Source organism: Ascaphus truei, chromosome 6 (assembly GCF_040206685.1).
Source record: "Ascaphus truei isolate aAscTru1 chromosome 6, aAscTru1.hap1, whole genome shotgun sequence".
NCBI lineage: Eukaryota > Metazoa > Chordata > Amphibia > Anura > Ascaphidae > Ascaphus > Ascaphus truei.
Window position 1 is genome coordinate 33,961,823 of NC_134488.1, and position 22,427 is coordinate 33,984,249.

Below are 22,427 nucleotides of genomic sequence, written 5' to 3' on the forward strand. Positions count from 1 at the left end.
CCCAACCACCTGCCTCAAGTAGCCAGTCCGGCCGCCCCCCGTGCCCTTGAGGCCCGCACCTCCCCCAGCAAGTCCCCCTTCCTGAAGATGCAGAAAGCTGGCCCCCCCGTACCTGCCTCGCACATAGTGCCCGCACCCTCCCAGCCACCGCTCATCCGCAGGGACATCACCTTCCCACCAGGGTCCGTGGAGGCCTCGCAGCCCATGCTAAAACCCCGGAGGAGGCTGACGGCCAAGGAGATCGGTGAGGAGCCATGGCGGGAGGGGGGAGAGCACAGGGTGGGTTAACGGGTAGTGTCGGGGGGAGGTGAAGGGCAATGTTTCCGCCACCCTAGATCTTGGATAGGGGGGGGGGGGGGGCACTCGGGCACTGCCTGCTCCCTCGTGTACCCCACTTATGTACCTTTGTTGACACGTCCTCTTTCATAGCGGGAGCTTCCCATTTTAGAGGCCCTTGTGTGGCTGAGAGGCTGTTCCATGCAGGCTCGCCTCCCAGCCATGACGGTGTCGGGGGGTGGGGGGAGGTGGGTGCGGAGCTGCAGGGCATACTGTACTGCCTGGGTGTGGGGGGCACTGTGCGGTGTGGCCAGGTGTGTGTGTGTGGTACAGTCTGACCCACCGCGGTTTCAGGGACCCCCGAGGCCTGGCGTGTGATGATGTCACTGAAGTCCGGCCTCCTGGCAGAGAGCACCTGGGCACTGGACACCATCAACATCCTGCTGTACGATGACAACAGCATCATGACCTTTAACCTCAGCCAGGTCAGACCTACCCCCATCCCCTTCCTCCTAAGTCCTCTTCTGCCCTGCCCCCTCTGACATATTCCTCCTCCCCCCGTAATTCCCCACTCTCCCCTCCCCCCGTCATTCCCCACTCTCCCTTACTCCTCTGTCACACCCACTCTTCCTTTCAAGACCCCCAAATCTCCCCCCCCCATCACTCCACACACTCCCTTTCTCCCCTCGATCACTCCACACTCTCCCTTTCTCCCCTCCATCACTCCACACTCTCCCTTTCTCCCCTCCAACACTCCACACTCTCCCATTCTCCCCGCCCCCCCCCCCCCCCCGGTCACTACACACTCTCCCTTCCCCCCCCCCCCCCCCACCCACTCTTCCTTTCAAGACCCCCAAATCTCCCCCCCCATCACTCCACACACTCCCTTTCTCCCCTCCATCACTCCACACTCTCCCTTTCTCCCCTCCATCACTCCACACACTCCCTTTCTCCCCTCCATCACTCCACACTCTCCCTTTCTCCCCTCCATCACTCCACACTCTCCCTTTCTCCCCTCCATCACTCCACACTCTCCCTTTCTCCCCTCCATCACTCCACACACTCCCTTTCTCCCCTCCATCACTCCACACACTCCCTTTCTCCCCTCCATCACTCCACACTCTCCCTTTCTCCCCTCGATCACTCCACACTCTCCCTTTCTCCCCTCGATCACTCCACACACTCCCTTTTCTCCCCTCCATCACTCCACACTCTCCCTTTCTCCCCTCCAACACTCCACACTCTCCCATTCTCCCCCCCCCCCCCCCCGGTCACTACACTCTCCCTCCCCACCCCTCACTCTACACTCTCCCCTTCTCTCCCCCCTGTCACTTCACTATCCCTTTCCTCCACGCCGTCCCTACCCATTCACCCTATACCCTGTCACTCCCCACTCTCCCCCCCACCCTTCATTCCGCACTCTCCCTTCCCCCCAACCCTTCATTCCCCCTTCCCCCCAACCCTTCATGTCCTCTCCACTCTATCCCACCTCCCCACCCACCCTTCATTCCCCACTCTATCCCCCCCACCCACCCTTCATTCCCCACTCTATCCCCTCCCACCCACACTTCATTCCCCACTCTATCCCCCCCACCCACCCTTCATTCCCACTACTATCCCCCCACCCACCTTCATTCCCCCACTTATACCCCCCACCACCCTTCATTCCCACTCTATCCCCCCCACCCACCCTTCATTCCCCACTCTATCCCCCCCACCCACCCTTCATTCCCCACTCTATCCCCCCCACCCACCCTTCATTCCCCACTCTATCCCACCCACCCACCACTTCATTCCCCACTCTATCCCACCCACCCCACCCTTCATTCCCCAACTCTATCCCACCCACCCACCCTTCATTCCCCACTCTATCCCACCCACCCACCCCTTCATTCCCCACTCTATCCCACCCACCCACCCTTCATTCCCCACTCTATCCCACCCCACCCACCCTTCATTCCCCACTCTATCCCACCCACCCACCCTTCATTCCCCACTCTATCCCACCCCACCCTTCATTCCCCACTCTATCCCACCCACCCATCCCCCACCCCTTCATTCCCCACTCTATCCCACCCCACCCACCCTTCATTCCCCACTCTATCCACCCACCCACCCTTCATTCCCCACTCTATCCCACCCACCCACCCTTCATTCCCCACTCTATCCCACCCACCCACCCTTCATTCCCCACTCTATCCCACCCACCCACCCTTCATTCCCCACTCTATCCCACCCACCCACCCTTCATTCCCCACTCTATCCCACCCACCCACCTTCATTCCCACTCTATCCCACCCACCACCTTCATTCCCACTCTCTCCACCCACCCACCCTCATTCCCCCACTCTATCCCACCCACCCACCCTTCATTCCCCACTCTATCCCACCCACCCACCCTTCATTCCCCACTCTATCCCCCCACCCACCCTTCATTCCCCACTCTATCCCCCCACCCACCCTTCATTCCCCACTCTATCCCCCCCACCCACCCTTCATTCCCCACTCTATCCCCCCCCACCCACCCTTCATTCCCCACACTCTATCCCCCCCACCCACCCTTCATTCCCCACTCTATCCCCCCCACCCACCCTTCATTCCCCACTCTATCCCCCCCACCCACCCTTCATTCCCCACTCTATCCCCCCCCACCCACCCTTCATTCCCCCACTCTATCCCCCCCACCCACCCTTCATTCCCCACTCTATCCCCCCCACCCACCCTTCATTCCCCACTCTATCCCCCCCACCCACCCTTCATTCCCCCTCTATCCCCCCACCCACCTTCATTCCCCACTCTATCCCCCCCACCCACCCTCATTCCCCACTCTATCCCCCCCACCCCACCCTTCATTCCCCGCTCTCCTGTTCCCCTCTTCTCACTCTCCTCTCTCCCCCCCTCCCAGCTCCCGGGTTGCTGGAGCTCTTAGTGGAATATTTCCGGCGCTGCCTGATAGAGATCTTCGGGATCCTACGAGAGTACGAGGTGGGGGAAGCTGCACAGAAGACTCTACTCCACTCCTCCGCCCATGACACTCCCAGCCCGGGGGAGGCCGAGCTGAGCGAGGCCGAGGAACAGCCGCCGCCGGAGGAAAACTACCTCCTTAGCGAGGAGGAGGAGGAGGAGGAGGAAGGCGACGAGGAGCGCAAAGCCTTCGCTGCCCCTTGTGAGGCCGGCGACGAGATCCAGCAGCAGGCCAGCAAGTTTGACAAGTTGCCGCTGAAGGTGGTGGCGCGGGAAGACGCCTTTGTGCTAGACTGCTCTCACCAGCTGGGCCGCATGCAGGAATTTGACAGTGGTCTCCTACACTGGCGAATAGGAGGGGGGGACACCACAGAGCACATCCAAACACACTTTGAAAGGCGGCCAGAGCCCCCCACCCGCAGGCGCCCCTCAGCCAAGCGACGTCCCCGCGAGCAGCAGAAGCTGCAGCAGCAACCGGCAGCGGAACCGCAGAGCCCCGCGCAGGATGCAGCTCCCACCATCGACGACGTCCTTTGCGCCCGGCACAGCTCCCTCCCGCAGGAAAGGGCTGCGACCCCCATGGAGGCTGCAGTGTTTCCGTTGGGCTGGTGCCCCCCGCCACGGAACCAGCGCGGACTAACGATCCTGGAGGACGAGCCACGCAGCAAAGACGAGACTCCGCTGTGCACGCTGGAGGAATGGCAAGACGCTCTGTCGCGGCGCTGCATGTGCATCTCCAACATCCTGCGCAGCCTGTCCTTTGTGCCGGGGAACGACCTGGAGATGTCCAAGCACCCGGGGCTCCTGCTGCTGATGGGCAAGCTGGTGCTGCTCCACCACAAGCACCCGGAGCGCAAGCAGGCGCCGCTCACCTACGAGAAGGAGGAGGAGAGGGACCAGGGCGTGAGCTGCAACAAGGCAGAGTGGTGGTGGGACTGCCTGGAAATGCTGCGTGAGAACACGCTGGTCACCATAGCCAACATCTCCGGCCAACTGGACCTCTCCCCCTACCCAGAGAGTATCTGCCTGCCCATTCTGGACGGCCTCCTACACTGGGCCGTGTGTCCATCAGCCGAGGCCCAGGACCCCTTCTTGACGCTGGGGCCCAGCGCGGTACTGTCCCCCCAGAGGCTGGTGCTGGAGGCCCTGAGCAAGCTGAGCATCCAGGACAGCAACGTGGACCTGATCCTTGCCACGCCGCCCTTCAGCCGGCTGGAGAAGCTGTACGGGATGCTGGTGCGCTTCCTGAGCGACCGCAAGAACCACGTGTGCCGCGAGATGGCGGTGGTTCTGCTAGCTAACCTGGCGCAGGGAGACAGTCTATCTGCCCGGTCCATAGCCGTGCAGAAAGGCAGCATTGGAAACCTCCTGGGCTTCTTGGAGGACAGCCTGGCAGCCACCCAGTTCCAGCAGTCTCAGGCCAGCCTACTACACGCTCCCGGTGCCCCCTTCGAGCCCACCAGCACGGACATGATGCGGCGGGCGGCCCGGGCGCTATTGGCGCTGGCCAAGGTAGAGGAGAACCACGCGGAGTTTACGCTGTACGAGGCACGTCTGCTGGACATCTCGGTGTCGCCGCTCATGAACTGCTCTGTGTCGCAGGTAATCTGTGACGTCCTCTTCTTAATCGGCCAGTCATGACGGCTGCAGGGGGAGCCCTCCCAAAATCCTTTGCGCCTCCCCCCTCCCTCCAATCACCGGAGAACTGAAACCTCCCTGACTGTTCCCCTCCCCTTTTTATTTATGCAAAAACCACGTCACAATCCACTGTCCGACCCAGAGAGGAGACTTGGCCACGCCATAGATCGCCCCTCACCACCCCTCTCTGTTTTGGTGTGAACCAAAGCTACTGTATTACAGTTAATCATATTTTTTTGGGGGGGGGGGGGGAGGAGGGAGGCTTCACTGTATCCACACCCCCTCTCCCCTCCTACTGCCCCCTTTCCAAAACCTTCACGGCAGCAGCGGGCTCCACTTTCCAAGGAGAAACTGACTTCTGAACCACAAAGGGGGTAGAGGAGATTAATGGACCCCTTCTCCCCCTCCCCTCCACCCCCCCTCCCCCTCCCCCCCAAATAAAGACTTGCAGGATTTACAAAGCCCCCCCGAGATGGCTCTGCCCCCCAATCCTCCTCCTCACCTTGCGATCTTAGAATAGAATTTGTGCGCCTCGCCCCTTTAAAAAGAAAAAAAAAAAAAAGACTGTACCTTTAACTGTGCTGAAACCCACACGCAGAATTCAAACGAAAAACCCACAACCTCAGCGGCTACAGATGTAGGTTTTTAAAAGGAGAGCGAAAGGAATTGTTTTTAGGTTTTTTTTTCGGAGGAGAGAAAGACAGACGCTTTTCCCCCAAAGTATCATGTGAAACAACGCCCTTACCTCTTATGCCTAGATTGTAATAATAATGCGGAGATCACCTCTTATAACTGGTTTTAACCTTTAGCCTGTGGCCTGCAAGCTGCGATGTTCTGTATATATATATGATGTACATTGGAAACACACCTCGTATATCCTCCTCCCCCTCCCCCCCTCCCTTTTCCCTGCACTCCTTGAGAGTTGACACCCTGCAGTTATAGGAGACACGGTTATTCTGTGCGGCCCTCCTTTCGCTGCCGGAAGCAAGCGTCCGAGACGGGGCGGCCAACTCCTGTCCTCAAGGGCCACCAACAGGTCAGGTTTTCCGGATGTCCCTGCTTCAGCACAGACAGGTGACTTGATGAAAAACTCATAGATTGAGCCACATGTGCAGAAGCAGGGCTTTCCTGAAAAACCTGACCTGTTGATGGCCATTGAAAACTGGAGTTGGCCACCCCTGTTCCAAGAGTCCTCCGGACGCGGGACAGGAGGGCCGCGTACGGTTCGCCCTAAACATAAAGCCTTTGTATATCCAGAGACGTCTCTGCAGTTTATCAACTTTTACAAATGTCTTTTCTTTCCAATCAAGGTGTGAGTTTATTTTTGTTTTATTTTTTTAGGTTCAGTTGAAGTTCCCGAAACAATTTGAGAAATTTTTTCCAGCGATTTTCTGCATATTTGTAGCTATGAGAAAAAAAATGTAAATTTCAGCCTCTTCCTTATTTTGTTTTTGGGGTTTTGTTTTTTTTTTTTTTTTGCTTAATGAATATATCATTTATTCAGTATGAAATCTTTATACTCTATGTTCCCGTGTTAAGAATAAATGTACATTAAATCTTGTTAACAGAGCTGTGAAGGTTTTTGTTCTTTGAGATTGAGCTGACCAGGTAGAAAGAGGGGGTGCTTTTAAGTAGAAAATGTGTATGCCGGCCTCATTTAGAAGTAACCTGATGATAGTGATCTGTAACTTTGCTCCTACGTGGGACTGACCCTTTAACCCATGAAACATGTCACTGTCATTGGGTCACTTTGCTCCTACATGGGACTGACCCTTTAACCCATGAAACAAGTCACTGTCATTGGGTCACTTTGCTCCTACGTGGGACTGACCCTTTAACCCGGGGGTGCGCAAACTTTTTAGTCTGCGCCCCCCTGCCTGCTCACGCCCTTACCTGTCACTGGCGTTTACGCAGTGTTGCCATGGCGATGGGTCGCCAGAAGCCGCCGGAGATCAGGTAATGGAACTTAGAGACGTTACACGATCGCTCCAGCATTTAATTGAAATGCTTTGGGGAAGAGCGCGGGGCATCTAACTAAGCGTTGTGCCCCCTCCTCCCCAAATCTGACTCCCCAGTTTGAGCACCCCTGCTTCAACCCATCATTAAACATGTTACTGTCAAGTCACTTGGGACTGACCCTTTAACCCATGAAACGTCACTGTCATTAGGTCACTTTGCTTCTGTGGGACTGACCCTTTAACTCATTGCAAACACAATAGTGTGCTCAACTATATCTACAATGTAACTAGCAAACGCTGGGAATACGAGCAATGGGTACATGACCACGTAAGGCGAAAAGACCCTGCCCCAAAGTGCTTACAATCTAAGTGTTATGTTGGGTGGCTGACACACAGGAGAGAGGGGGATGTTTTAGAGGGTGGCTGGCACTGCCTCTCACAGCTAATCAGAGTCACCACCCACATGAGGTGAATAAGTTGCCGCACGTTCTGAAAATATATTGGCGCTTGCTGTCTTTTATTAACCTCAGTTGGGTGCTGATTGCAAATGGGTGACATTTTCACAGGGTTTCCTAGTTCCTTTCAGTCGCAGATGTACGCATCAAAGGTAGAGTCTGGTAGTTTTCCCATCACCGAAAATCTGCAGACGTATTCGGATTTTTAAAAATACCCAGAAGTATAGAGTGAGATACCTATTTTACTAGCGTCCCATGCATTATATATCTCTATATCCCTCAAACCACCCCCAAATAACATGGAGACACCCATGCTTGGAAAGGAGCATACTTTAGGTACCTGCAAAGTATATTTAAATGACTCACCCCACACTTCCTAGAAATATTTCCATAAGATCAATATTGACAAACCTAAGGCGGCACCTTGTGAGGGGTACTGGTGTTAGACCCAACAGGATGAGGAGTCACAACCTTTGCTATTCAGGATAGCAGCTTTAGTAGTATGAGCTAAACCAGCTGCCATGTAGCAGCACGGAGACAGCATACTTGTGATCTCCACTGCTCACCTGTATCCCCCTCCCTCTGGCTTCCTGGAAGAGCAGTCCACTTCCTGGTTGCTAGTTCAATGATCCTTGTGCAGCACACCTGAGATACCTGGGCATATGTCAGTGACGGGGATGATACCCAGCAGCTGGTTTAGCTCACATCGCTGCTTTCCTGAATAGCAGAGGTTGTGGGTTCTGATACTGTTGGGCTTGATACCAGTACCCCTTCCTCACAAGATGCCTCTGGTTTGTCAATATAGGGCTTATGGAAGTTCTTTTAGGAAGTGTGGGGTGTCATTTAAATCTCTCTTTAGCATATGCAAAGTATATCTCCCAGGTATCTAAGATAAGCTCCTTTCTGAGCACAGGTGTCCCCATGTGCTTGGGGGTGGGGGGTTGGAAGGGGTATATATATAGTTGGCTTTTTAGTGCCCAATCTGCCTGCGTATTTCTGTGCGGATCAGATCTTGCCTGCAGAAAATCGGTGGATTGGATTTAAACTTTCGCCTGTCTCTAGTGTTGCTGTCTTTGACCTAATGACGGTGACATGTTTAATGGGTCACTTTGCTCATCTCTGATTTGCTTAACCCACTATGAATGAAGGTATCACCTAATACTGAAGTACTCATTTAGGCTGCGCTTATAGTGACAGCGATGTTGCGTCAAAAATGCATTGCCGCCGTCGCATGCGCTTATAGTAAGTAGATTTTTCCAGCGACTGTAGCCTGACTCTTAACACACTAAAAGCGTCACTGTCGGGGACTTCCAGTATGGCGCCAGTGGGTTAAGTCACATCCCCCTGAGCTCCTGCAGCCCCACTGTTCCTACACAGATCAGCAGCTTAAACAACCAGGACAAATTATTTTAGGCAGTAGATAAAAACTCAGTGAATGATCCTGTGAACAGCAAAACGTAGGCAGACTTTGCATGCTCCTGTGAGGGGGAGATACATGTGCAGGCAGTCTCTGCAGAGACATCAGGCTGAATATAACTCCTCATAGTTTCAATCCAGCTGAACGGGAAAAAGCAGGAAAAGTTCCACAGCAAGACAGCAACTTAAAAAGTAAGGAGAAGCATTTATATGGAGACATCTCTCCAGGCAGACACAGATGCCCCCCAAATATCATCAAAAGCAGGTGAGCGCTGGGAGAAAGAGCACACCAAGGTGGCTTCCAAGCACATGATGGAGCTGCATGCAGACCCAGAGGAATCCGAGGTGTCTCAGGAGGCAGAAACTCCCAGGGATTATGGTGAGTTAGTCAGGGCGGTAGCAAAAGTATTGATGCCTGCTTTAAATGAAGATTATGAAAAATTGCAAAAATCCCTAGATCTTAAAGGGGAACTAACCCTGCAAAACACCAGGATGGGGGAAGTTGAATCTAGAGTGGAGATCCTAGAGGATGTATCTGTCACGGTAGCTAGTGATAGGTTATAATAATACACACCAAAATATCTGGGTTGAATTGAACACGACTTAGATATAATAAATATAGTTTATTCCTTAAAGAAGGTGAACACAAGATATACAAAGAACAGGCAAAATATAGACACTTACTCAGGAATGGGGATGATGAAGTAATCAGGAAACAGGATTAGCAATTCATCAGGCATCAAATAGTTGGTAAACTTGAAGTCACGAAAATAACGAACAACCCAGCATAGGACTGACACTGGTTTATATGTAATTCCAGTCCTATACCTTATCATTGAGTGCAGGCCATTGGAGAACAATTACCTGCACCCAATCTCTCCTTGCCACCTCACCTGAGGGGCACCGAAATACCTGCCCACTGGGTGGGTATTATTCTAATCGGGGGCTTATTTCCCTAGCCCCCCGCCCACAAGACGGGCGTCTGAATGCCTGGCTTGGACAGGAAAGCCTTTGTCCAAGGTGTGACTTATAACACTTATCCTCAAGTACCCACGTCCTGCTTTTTCTGTTATGCTCGCAGACACAAGCAGGGTGGGGGAGTCTTTGATCAGGGGTTTTATTGTAGACCATTTGTCTCCCTCCCTGACCATTAACATAACATATGGGCTCTGAGTTTTTATACCAGACCCAAAATACAATTCATACTTTAATACCTTCACATATTAAAATAATCCGTTCTGTGGGTCTGAGCAGGCTGAAATTTGCCAGGTCCTCATGCCGGAGGACCTTTTGCAATTGTGGCCAAGTTTCAGCCTTCCACGATCCCCAGAACCGGAGATACAAAAAACAAATTAAAATTCCCCATTAACTATAATGCAGGATTCTCCACCATAGCTGAAATAAATCTCTGCTTTTCACACTCTCCCATTGAAATCAACGGACTCCGCCGCTATAGGCTTTTAATGGAGCAACTCCGCCGTTGAAGTCAATGGGCTCCGCCGCTATAGTCTTTCAATGGAGCAACTCCGCCATTGAAGTCTATAGGAAAACCACAATTTTCCACAGTTGCCCATACTCCGTCTGGTTGTTCGGAGAGGGCTGGAAATGGCCATGCAGTCATGCCGGAACAGTGACTACATGCGACCCAAATCCCAGCCCTCTGGTCCTCACAGAACCGGAGGTATGGGCTTACACATTTTACACTTTTGGACTTAGCCGTTTTAACGCCACGCGGCTTTTCCCCCATTGGAATCAATGGCCGGCGCCGCCATAGGAAATGCATGGGCGAGCGCCGCCATGGGATTCAATGGGACCTCCGCTCCGCCATTAGAGTCAATGGCACGACCCTCGTGGCGGCCGCGACCCTTTACGGGGGTCCCTCATTCTCGGACCCGATGGTGGTCGTGTGTGGGGGTTCCTAGGGTCTAGGGGCAAAAAGAACTTTATTTCTGGGTGCCCTAGAACCTAAGTTTCCCACGCCAATTGTAGTTGAACTTGAACTCAGTGTGATCAAAGCGCTCTTTAAGAAAATGTTTCCGCTCTTGCGGTCTGCGGTTTGGATGGCTGCCAACCCATTCCTGGAGGTCGGCGTCGAGGAATCCCCATTGAAATGGATGGCTCCATTGACTTACAATGGGGAACCGCCGCTCCTCCTATCGGGCGCCACCTGCAGGTCTTCTACCGAAACAGGCCCAAATCGCTGGAATCTCCATAAGGTTGCATTGGGCTGCAATTGCGACTTATGGAGAGCTGCAAAATGGAGCCTGAAAAGGCGGGAAAAGGGAACAAAGGGTTTTAAACACTGAACTAACATTAACCCTTTCCCTCCCGCATCAATCCCAGTGTATGTGTTGGTGCAAACACTGGAATGGGAACACTACACATTTACAGGGGAATATACATTTGGGTACCGAAGCAGGGTAAAAACACATTACTGGACTGCTGTCCAGTTAACCCCTTGCTTCCCAAGTGAGAGCAGGGGGTGGCCAAATGGGGTGTAACCCCTTTAATACCGGGCCAACCCCCCTCTCCCATGACAGTATCCTCAGAAATGCAGCAGGACATTCAAACTCTTAAAAAAAGATATAAAACTCTAGAAGACAAGGTGGAGGACCTGGAAAACAGGTCACGCAGAAATAATATGAGATTAATAGGAGTCCCTGAAGAGGTGAAACCTTCTCAATTGCAGGATTTCTGCACAAAATGGCTGCCTGAATCTCTGGGACTACCACATGATCACACTAACATCAAAGTGGAAAGGGCTCATAGACTTGGTCCAGTTAGGCAGAACCAGGAAGGTAGGTCACGAGCAGTAATCGCAAAGTTTCTGGACTTTAATGAAAAATCAACAATATTAAGAGCCTATAAGAATTCGGGTGGCCTTAATTATGAGGGAAAGAAGATCCTAATCTTTCAGGACTATTCTGCTGCAGAATCAAATAAAAGACAGGAGTTCAGTAAAGTTTGCAGTATGCCATATAAGCAAAATAAAACATTTCCCCTGGGATATCCTGCAACCTTAAGAGTCTTCATAAATGGAGGGGCCAACATATTTGCTGCAGCAGCAGAGCGCTTTATCCACCAGCATTCTGCAGAACTGGAGGGCAGAACCTCAGAAAGGAGACGGAGATACAGCATGGAGGGAAATAGCGCAGCTAAGAAAAAAGGTTCCCCTGCAAGATCCCCGCACCGCTGAGATGGGCCAGGCTGCAAGGAAATAAGTATTGCACTCAAAGGGACTAATGTGATCTGGTTACAGAGAGATGGTACATGCATAAAATCATGTGAATGTTGGGAGAAAAAGGTGTTGATACAAGGATTGTTGCATTTAGCGATGTTAAGTTGATACATTTCAAAAGCAATGGAGGGGTTATATTGCTAGAACAGTATACAGGCAGTCCTCGTTTTACAACGAATGGCTTATCCAACTCTATGCAATGCATACCTATGTTCATTTTTACAACGCCAAAACGGCTTATCCAACGCTCTTATGACACTTTGCAAAGTTGTTTGTGTATATAATATATATATTATACTATATTATACTATATATTATATTTTTAGATATATATAATACAGTATATACACTATATAATTTGTGTGTGATGCATATCTTATTGTCTGCGTAAAATATTTTGTGTCTTTTAGCATTAAAAATGCCTTCAGGAACGGAACCTTTCATTTACACAGTGTTCCTATGGGGAAATGTGTTTCACTTTACAACGTTTCGCTATCCAACGCCATTTTGAGTAACGCAGTGTCGGATAACCGAGGACTGCCTGTATATATATATATATATATATATATATATATATATATAATTATATATTTGTGAAAGCACTGTATGCCTGTCTGCATCTTCCTGTGTCCCTAGGGGAAATCTCATTGGTCCCTTGGGCCGCCCGCCCCCACACCTCTCATTGGCCTGAGGCGGAGTGACGACACACACACACACACACACACACACACTCTGTTGCTTGGCCTCACTCTCCCCCGTCAGTTGGACCGCAGCTCACCTTCCACACACCCCCTCCTCCTCTCCCGGTGCCCCTCCTCTCCCGGTGCCCCTCACTCTCTCCCCCCTCCCCACCTCACCCAAATCCCCATGCTCCGCAACATCCCCAGCCGCACCATCACCCTCACCGTGCGCCGCTCCCGGAGAGGGGAAGCACGGCCCTCCTGCTCAGCAGCAAACTCCAGGCTCCTCCCCCCTCGCTCACAACGAGGAACGGAGGATGGAGGGGAAGCGCGGCGCGGGCCTCCTCACGTGCACCGGCTCCCAGACGGAAGGTAAGCGCGGCGCGGGCCTCCTGCCACTCTTGCCCCCCCCCCCCCCCCCCAGCCAGCTTCCTGAACTCACCTCCTGCCCCAGCCAGATGCCATGGGGTCAAGGTAAGTCACCCACCGTCTCCCACCCACGCACTGTCACCCAGTCACCCACACACCCACTCAGTCACCCACCCACTCAGTCACCCACCCACTCACTCAGTCACCCACCCACCCACTCACTTAGTCACCCATCTACTCACTCAGTCACCCACCCACTCACTCTCACCCACCCACCCAGTCACCCACCCATTCAGTCAGTCACCCAGTCACCCACCCATTCAGTCACCGACCCAGTCACCCGGGGGAAGCCCAACCCTGTCGTCCGCCCCCCCAAAATTACATCCCGGGCAACGCCGGGGCTCTCAGCTAGTATATATATATTTATATATATATATATATATATAATATTAATATATATATATATATATATATATTAAAAAGTTGTCTAATTGGTTACGTTACCAAAAACAAAGTTAAGAAAACCTGTTTTGAAGAATATAAATGAGTGGTGGGGTAAAAGGAGGAGGAAGCAGCGGAGAGCTGGGATGAGGCTAAAATGTCACTTCTGGGGAATAAAGGAATGTCATTAATCTGTGTTTTTATGGTTTCTTTTTTATACCTTGAGTTATATTTGTATTATTTTAACTGTTTTTCACTGGTCGGATATATTGTGATAGAGAAAAGGGAAAAAACAGGCAATCACGGTAAAGTAAGGTTCTTTAAGTCTAAACAAAGAAAAAGGTAGCGCTAATCTAAGAAGGTGAAACCCGCAGCCTATGATATAACTCTGACCCCCTGGGTCAGATGAGAGACTGGAAACAAATGTTATATCTATGGCGCTGGGTACATAACACAGAAATAGATATAAATGTCATACAACCAGTATAATGGTGAACTCCTCTGGTGCTCTTCCAATGAATGCAGCAATTCATGCAAAAAAGATAAAGACAGACATAGCGTAATACAATCACTAACAATACATACTAGACAGACTATAACACTATTAGACAAACATGTGCAGAGACACAAGACTAAAGTAAAATATCACATTTAATAAAACAGCATATAAAAATGAAAGGTCACGTCTGCACAGCAGCCTCAGATGAAATGCCCGCTTACCAGACATACACAGATCACAATCAGTGGATAAATCGGAGAGTATCCCCTCTCATATGAACCACACCGCGTGTGCTGGCATCTGGCTGGAGCCCAGGGAGAATCCCTTGCCGTCTGTTGCGTCACGAACCTCCGCTCCCCACGTGCACCGACTGGTGTGTATTAGGAAAGCCTAATACTTTATAAGTATGGTAACAAGGCAGGTAAATTATTAGGAAATCTAGTTAGACGAGCTACGCAGCTAAAACACATATTTAGAATGCGTAAAGCTTCAGGTGAACTAACATGATCATAAAACATACAGAAAACCTACAAGCTCAAATTGAACCCCCAAAATACCCACAACATATATATAAGCATATAAGTCTGTGTTTTATGTTATGTCTCTGGTTTTGAACTAACATGATCTCCTGAAGAAATATGTACAGTGATTAGGGACTTTTATAAAAAATCTGTATACTACCAGTGAACAGGATGATGTAGCTCAAGACAAGTTTTTACAGGGATTAAAGTTCCTAAAAAATAACGAATGAAGAGCAACAAGAACTTAACGCTCCAATTACCAGGGAAGAAATAGAGGCTGTCGTAAAGAAATGTAAAAATGGGAAGGCACCAGGGCCTGGCGGCTTTACGGCCGAATTCTATAAGATCTTGGGGCCAAAAGTAGGACTACCCCTGCAAAACGCCTTCAAAGAGACAGTAGACAGAGGGAAATATTTGGAGACCGGGAAAACAGCATTCATCAGGATTTTACATAAAGAAGGTAAAGACCCTCTTGTGCCAGGTTCATATCGACCCATATCCTTATTAAATCAGGATGTAAAAATTCTCTCAAATTCTGGCAGAGAGGCTGGCCGCAGTATAACCAGGTCTGATCCATAAAGATCAGACAGGGTTTGTAAAGGGTAGATCTTCAGTGAAGAACATACAGTAAGTAAAGTATTAGGAGCCCTTTACTGGACCAAATCAAATCCACAAGACAATAGGAACAATGTAATTAATCGATAGACGCAGAAAATCCTTTGATGATGTTAGATGGGAATTTTTATTTGATATACTTCAAAGAATGGGAATATTGGACATGTTTCTTAATATGATTAGAACTATGTATGAGGGTCCAAAGGCACAGATCATGGCAGCGGGAATACTCTCCCAGGAATTCAATTTATACAGAGGAACAAGGCAAGGGTGTCCCTTGTCGCCATTGCTATGCAACATAGCAATGGAACCATTAGCTATGTTCCTTAGGGACATGGCAGACTATAAAGGCATTGAAATAGGAAATAAGGAAGTTGGTTCTTTTTGCGCATGACCTTCTGATGTTTGTCTCTAATACGGAAACAGCGGTTAAAAAAATATTACACTTAAAGAATATGGAAAATGTATGGAATTTATAGTTAATGCCACCAAAACTGAGATTCTAGTGCTGTCTCGCAACAATAATGTTAGGTGGGAGGAAGACCTCCCTTTTAAAAAGACAAGACAGCCAATCAAATACTTGGGAATTAATATAGACCCCGACCTAGAAAAATTGTAAGCTAGCAATTTTAAATCAATCCGAACCAAAGTGATTAAAGAGCTGGAAAGCTGGCAAGGCCTCCCATTGAACTTAGCGGGTAGATGCCAACTCGATAAGATGATCAGATTCGCTAGGATTATATACCCATTGCAGATGTTGCCAATCCTGGTTCGCCATGCAGACATAAAATTGATGAATAGTGCAATAAATAAGTTTATACTGTATGGAACAAAGGCAGAAATAGAATTGCAATGTCAAAAGTATTTCTCCCAAAGGAGCTTGGTGGAGTGAGTTTTCCTGACATTAGAAATGCATGCATAGCCAGGCATATGGGAGACTGGCTAATGGACAAAGAAATATATTCCTGTTCGAATGTTGAGGGTCAAATGGTGCTTCCAATGACGCAGAAAGAGATCCTACACACAACTTGGGGAAATATACCTCTAGTAATTAGAGGGAATCCACTGATAAAAGATATATGGGCCACGTGGAAGACACTGAGAAAAAAGCGTGGGATGTCCTACAAAATATCCAAATTTCTGTGTATACAAGGTAACATAAAATTGGAACCAGGTCGATCTCAAAATATGTTTAAGGCCGTGCCTATAGTGCCGACACGGCGGGTGACGTCACCCGTCGGCGAAAGTTATGTTTCGCCGGGCGGCGGGGTCGCGGGATTCCGGCAATTTGATTTGTTCAAAGGCCGTGACGCGACAGCCCTTGAAAAATCAAATTTTGCCGGCTTCCAGTGACGGCGACGTTGCTTTGTCGCCGTCGCGCGCACTATAAGCGCACGCAGCGGTGGCAATGTATTTGTTTTCGGGCGACGTCGCTGGCACTATAAGCGCGGCCTAAGACGTGGGCAACCAAGGGAATAAAAAATATAGGTCAGCTGGTAGATGCAGAACGGGAACGCTTTGTCATTTGAAGAGCTCAGAGTTACGAAGGAATTCCCACAATCTCACTACTTCCCCTACATGCAGATCATGCATTACTGTAAGAGTCTGGAGAATTATAAGAAAGAGATATTAGAAAACATGTTTGTTAGCTACTTTAGTACTGAAAATAATATTACATCTTCGATCTCTGAATTATATGATTGGATCCGAGATAAAGACCATGGCAAGCAATTGCAAAAAGTGACAGCCAAGTGGAACCAGGACTTCCCAGAAATAACAGACATTAACTCTTTGCTGCTAGGATTGGGTAGAACCAGGGAAATAATAATATCAGAGACATGGAGGGAATTACAATTTAAATTACTACATAGAGCATATTATGCGTTTGATATCCAATATAAACAGATAGAAAAGGATCAAAATAAATGCCCGAAATGTCTGCTTATTACACGGATCTAAAACACTGCCTGTGGGTTTGGGACCAGGTTCTTATATATGTATATATATATATATATATATATATATATATATATATATATATATATATATATATATCTCCACACAACAAAAGTGGTAACTGTGAAGGAACCTCTATTGGTTTTATTTGGGAACATGGAGGGGTGGAAATAAGTTAATGGGGACTCAGGAATCCCAAGGATTGCTGATATTATACTCCTGGCAGCTAGAAAGTCTATAAATGGTGCAATGGGTGAAGTATGACCCTCCAAACTTGGAAACGATTATAACATTTGTCACTCGGCTAATGACCTTAGATAAAATGGAAACGGATACCAATAAGGAACAAAAAACGGAGAATTTCTTTACAAAATGGGAACCCTTTATTGACTCCCTGCCACAGAGTGAAAAAGACCGAATATATCAGGCTTTCGCGCACACAGCCTGGAGTTTCTTGCGGCAAATTGCACAAGGTCATAGATTAGGTAAACAGAGGGAGAAAAGAACCAGGTTAAATGGGTATCAAGACAGGAGACCGGCAGTGGATATTCACAGTTGAGTGCAAATAGCCGCACTCAGTAGGAAATAAAATGGAAAAAAATAAACACCCCAGCCAGGAATTGAACCCTGGTCCACTCTGCTAATGGCCTGGAGCATAACCACTGAGCTATAAGACTTGCTGATGCTTTGTAGTGAATAAAGGCATAGAAACCTACTGACATTACAGTGTTCATAACAGCTCGGCTATTCGCACTCAGTAGGAAATAAAATGGAAAAAAAGACAGAACACTCCCCTATTGACATTCTATACCCCCTGCATCTGTAATCAGCGCGGCTTTAGGCTGAGTCCCCAGTCAGCACTGTGACACGCGCCCGGCGGGGGGGCGGCACATGCACAGCGCTAGTCCGCGATCTGAGATGAGAGAGAACGTTTGCGACGGGAGGGGGCGTGGCGGTAGGTTTGCGGGGGCGTGGCCATGACGTCCTGTGGCTAGTTCGCCCTCATTGGCTGAACAGCCGGCGGGGGCGTGGCCACGCCTCCGTCACAAATGCCAATCTCAAACTCCCCTGCCTGCCTGAAAACCTGTCGCGCACCGCTGGGGAAAGGTGCGCGACAAGGTAGGGACTGGGACCGGAGGAACAGGGTGGGCGGGGCTTGATCGCACAAGCGTGCACTGTAATAGTTAGTGGGACTGCAGCCTTAGGAGCAGCTTACGCATGCGTGCGGAGGCGTGTGGAAATGCAGGCGACAGGCAAGTTTAAATATACGCGCTGAGGGGAGCGGGGGAGCGGTCACGTGACAGCAAACATCCAATGGGGATGAGGGACTAGCCCCGCCTCCCGCCCCACCTCCGCCACACCTTCGCCCCGCCCTCAAAGCGCGCTCACTGCCTCACCTGTCAGGCCACAAAAAAGCACCAGCTTCTGGAGGCGAGGCAGAGCAGGAGCGCGGCCCGAGGCACCATGCCCGAGTCCTTAGGCCTCGGGCATGGTCATCGCTTAGTTGCTGACCTGTGCTGAGACGCGCTGCTGCTCGGCAGTGAGCCCCTGCAGCCGCAATGAGAGCGGCTTTAGCAGGGGCTTCCGCACGCTTCCGCACGCCTGCAGAAGCGTGTCTTAAGAAATCTTTAGTTTTTTGGCTTGCCGGAGTGCAGGGCCGGTCACGTGAGCGGTTCGCCCAATGAGGGCGAGCCAGCTCCGTGACGTCACTTGCCCGCCCGCCGACACGCCCCCGACACCCCCCCGGACTGAGCGCTGTCTAAGGCCAGGGAAAGCACCCGCTTTCCCTGAGCCTCAGCGCGCCTCCGCACGCCAGCAGGAACCCTGGCCGAGGCCTTAAGTGTCTGGCCAGGGTGAGCATCGGGGCTTGAGACGCTTGCAGAGCAAGCAAAATTGAATTTGCCGCCTCCAAGCGCGTCACCTAATGAGGGCGAACCAGCTCAGTGCCGTTGTAGCCGCGCCCCCAGATGAGCGTGCACCTAGCCACAAATTGCACGGCCGAGCAGGGCGCAGCGCTCGTGTGCCAGAACGCCACGCTCCCTCTCAGGCCGCAGCCTAAGGCTTAGTCCATAGAGACTGAAGCCGTGCGAAGGCGCGCTGAGGCTGAGGGAAAGCGGTGCTTTCCCTGGCCTTAGAGCGCGCGCCGTCCGTGGGCGTGTCTGGGGGCGGGCCAGTGACGTCACGGAGCTGGCTCGCCCTCATTGGGCGAACCGCTCACGTGACCGGCCCTGCGCTCCGGCAAGCCAAAAAACTAAAGATTTCTTAAGACACACACTTCTGCAGGCGTGCGGAAGCGTGCGCGAGCCCCTGCTAAAGCCGCTCTCATTGCGGCTGCAGTGGCTCAGTGCCGAGCAGCAGCGCGTCTCAGCACAGGTCAGCGCCTAAGTGATGACCATGCCCGAGGCCTAAGGACTCGGGCATGGTGCCTCGGGCCGCGCTCCTGCTCTGCCTCGCCTGCAGAAGCTGGTGCTTTTTTGTGGCCTGACAGGTGAGGCAGTGAGCGCGCTTTGAGGGCGGGGCGAAGGTGTGGCGGAGGTGGGGCGGGAGGCGGGGCTAGTCCCTCATCCCCATTGGATGTTTGCTGTCACGTGACCGCTCCTCCGCTCCCCTCAGTGCGTATATTTAAACTTGCCTGTCGCCTGCATTTCCACACGCCTCCGCACGCATGCGGAAGCGGCTCCTAAGGCTGCGGTCCCACTAACTATTACAGTGCACGCTTGTGCGATCAAGCCCCGCCCACCCTGTTCCTCCGGTCCCAGTCCCTACCTTGTCGCGCACCTTTCCCCAGCGGTGCGCGACAGGTTTTCAGGCAGGCAGGGGAATTTGAGATTGGCATTTGTGACGGAGGCGTGGCCACGCCCCCGCCGGCGGTTCAGCCAATGAGGGCGAACCAGCCGCGGGACGTCATGGCCACGCCCCCGCAAACCTACCGCCACGCCCCCTCCCGTCGCAAACTTTCTCTCTCCCCTCAGACCGCAGATCGCGGACTAGCGCTGTACATGCGCTGCCCCCCCGCCGGGCGCGTGTCACAGTGCTGACTGGGGACTCAGCCTAAAGCCGCGCTGAGTACAGATGCAGGGGGTATAGAATGTCAATAGGAGAGTGTTCTGTCTTTTTTTTCCATTTTATTTCCTACTGAGTGCGAATAGCCGAGCTGTTATGAACACTGTAATGTCAGTAGGTTTCTATGCCTTTATTCACTACAAAGCATCAGCAAGTCTTATAGCTCAGTGGTTATGCTCCAGGCCATTAGCAGAGTGGACCAGGGTTCAATTCCTGGCTGGGATGTTTATTGTTTTCCATTTTATTTTCTACTGAGTGCGGCTATTTGCACTCAACTGTGAATATCCGCTGCCCAGGAGAACAGTACAGTATATCCGAACCCGACGTCTGTAATATGTCTGACTAAAGTCATGTTTTGTACAATCTGTGAGTTAATTATTTAATTAAAAAATTGTGTATTTTTGAGTTACGTTTGAGCATCTGATTTATACCTTTTTACTTATATATTTTTCTTTTATGTATAATTTAAACATAAAAAATTGTAAAGATGTGTTGAAATCTGGCATGTTTACCAGCAATGTAAGAAAATCAATAAAAAGAACAATGAGAAAAAAAAAGCGTCACTGTCATTAGGTCACTTCGTTCTTGGTGAGACTGACCACTTTCTCGTCCCGTTTTTTTACATAGCTAAAATACATTTATTTTAGCAGTGTCGGGTGTACAGATACCATACACTGCAGCGTGCTCACCTCACACCTGTTGTAAGAAATACTTGCACATACAGAGCAGCCTCGAGCTGTGCGAGTTCTATTTAAACGTGTGGCCATATTAAAACTCGCTCTGCAGGAAGGACCAGCCACACGGCAGAGGTAAGCCGCGATCTGGCGCTGAGAGTCTGCTGTGCCCCACTTCGTACAATTGTTAAAGAACAGGCTGGCTCTCATTTTCACTCTCACATTCTCTCTCACACTCACAGATTAACTCTCTCACATTCTCTCTCACACTCACAGATTAACTCTCTCACATTCACTCTCACATTCTCTCTCACACTCACAGATTAACTCTCTCACATTCTCTCTCACACTCACAGATGAACTCTCTCACTTTCTCATTCTCTAACTCTCACATTCTCATTCTCTAACTCTCACATTCTCATTCTCTAACTCTCACATTCTCATTCTCTAACTCTCACATTCTCATTCTCTAACTCTCACATTCTCTAACTCTCACATTCACTCTCACTCTCACATTCTCTCACACTCACATTCTCACTCTCTAACTCTCACATTCTCATTCTCTAACCCTCACATTCACTCTCACTCTCACATTCTCTCACACTCACATACTCACATTCTCACTCTCTAACTCTCATTCACTCTCACTCTCACTCTCACATTCTCTCTCACACTCACTCACATACTCACATTCTCACTCTCTCACATTCACTCTCACATTCTCTCACACTCACTCACATTCTCACTCTCTCACATTCAGGGTTGCCACCTTTGACTGACGGTCAACCTGGAGATTTTTTTTTTTAAATGACACTGTGTTGCCATGACAACGGGATGCAATGTAACGTCACGCGGCGGCAAGTTGCCATGACAACGTGGCACCGCATGACATCGTGACATCATGTGGCGCCTCATTGTCATGGCAACGAGCATCATGTGATGCTGTTACGTCACGTGACGTTCCCGTTGGCATGGCAACGCAGCGCCATTTGACGCCGCGCAGCCATATTGTCAGTAGTTGCAGGTGGAGATGGCGGGAGACTGCTGCTGCGGGCAGTATTGCTGCGTTAATGGTATATGGAATTATACCTTACATCATTTCTATTATTTCTAACTAACGCTGATGACAATTGTTGCAGACAGGCGTCGCTGCTCAATATTAATTTATTACAATGGTTTATCTCCATTTACTTGAGTTAATTTAACAAAGACAAGGTTACCTCATTGCTATCAAAAGGGAGGAACTTAAGCAGCTTTACTGTAAAGAGAGAGGGGGGGGGAGAGGAGAGAGAGAGGGGGAAGAAGAAAGAGAGAGAGGGGGGGGAGAGAAAGGGGGGGGGAGAAGAGAGAGAGAGGGGGGAGAGAAGAGAGAGGGGGAGAAGAGAGAGAGAGGGAGAGATGAGAGAGAGAGAGGGGAGAAGAGAGAGAGAGAGGGGAGAAGAGAGAGAGAGAGGGGAGAAGAGAGAGAGAGAGAGGGGGGGGGAGAAGAGATAGAGGGGGAGAAGAGAGAGAGGGGGAGAAGAGAGAGAGGGGGAGAAGAGAGAGGGGGGGAGAAGAGAGGGGGGAGAAGAGAGAGGGGGGGAGATGAGAGAGGGGGGGAGAAGAGAGAGAGAGAGAGGGGAGAGAGAGAGAGAGGGGGGGAGAGAGAGAGAGAGAGAGGGAGA

General features: G+C 50.5%; 1 protein-coding gene across 1 annotated transcript in view; it reads left to right on the forward strand.

Moving 5' to 3' along the window:
* ARID1A (AT-rich interaction domain 1A) overlaps positions 1-6,447 on the forward strand; it is a 178,921-nt gene extending 172,474 nt beyond the window's left edge. The window contains 3 exon segments of the mRNA XM_075603924.1: positions 1-244; positions 631-763; positions 3,183-6,447. The exon segment at positions 1-244 is cut by the window's left edge and continues 3 nt beyond it. Of these exon segments, the coding sequence (XP_075460039.1) occupies positions 1-244; positions 631-763; positions 3,183-4,881 (2,076 nt within the window). The 3' untranslated portion in view covers positions 4,882-6,447.
* Positions 6,448-22,427: the final 15,980 nt, after the last annotated feature.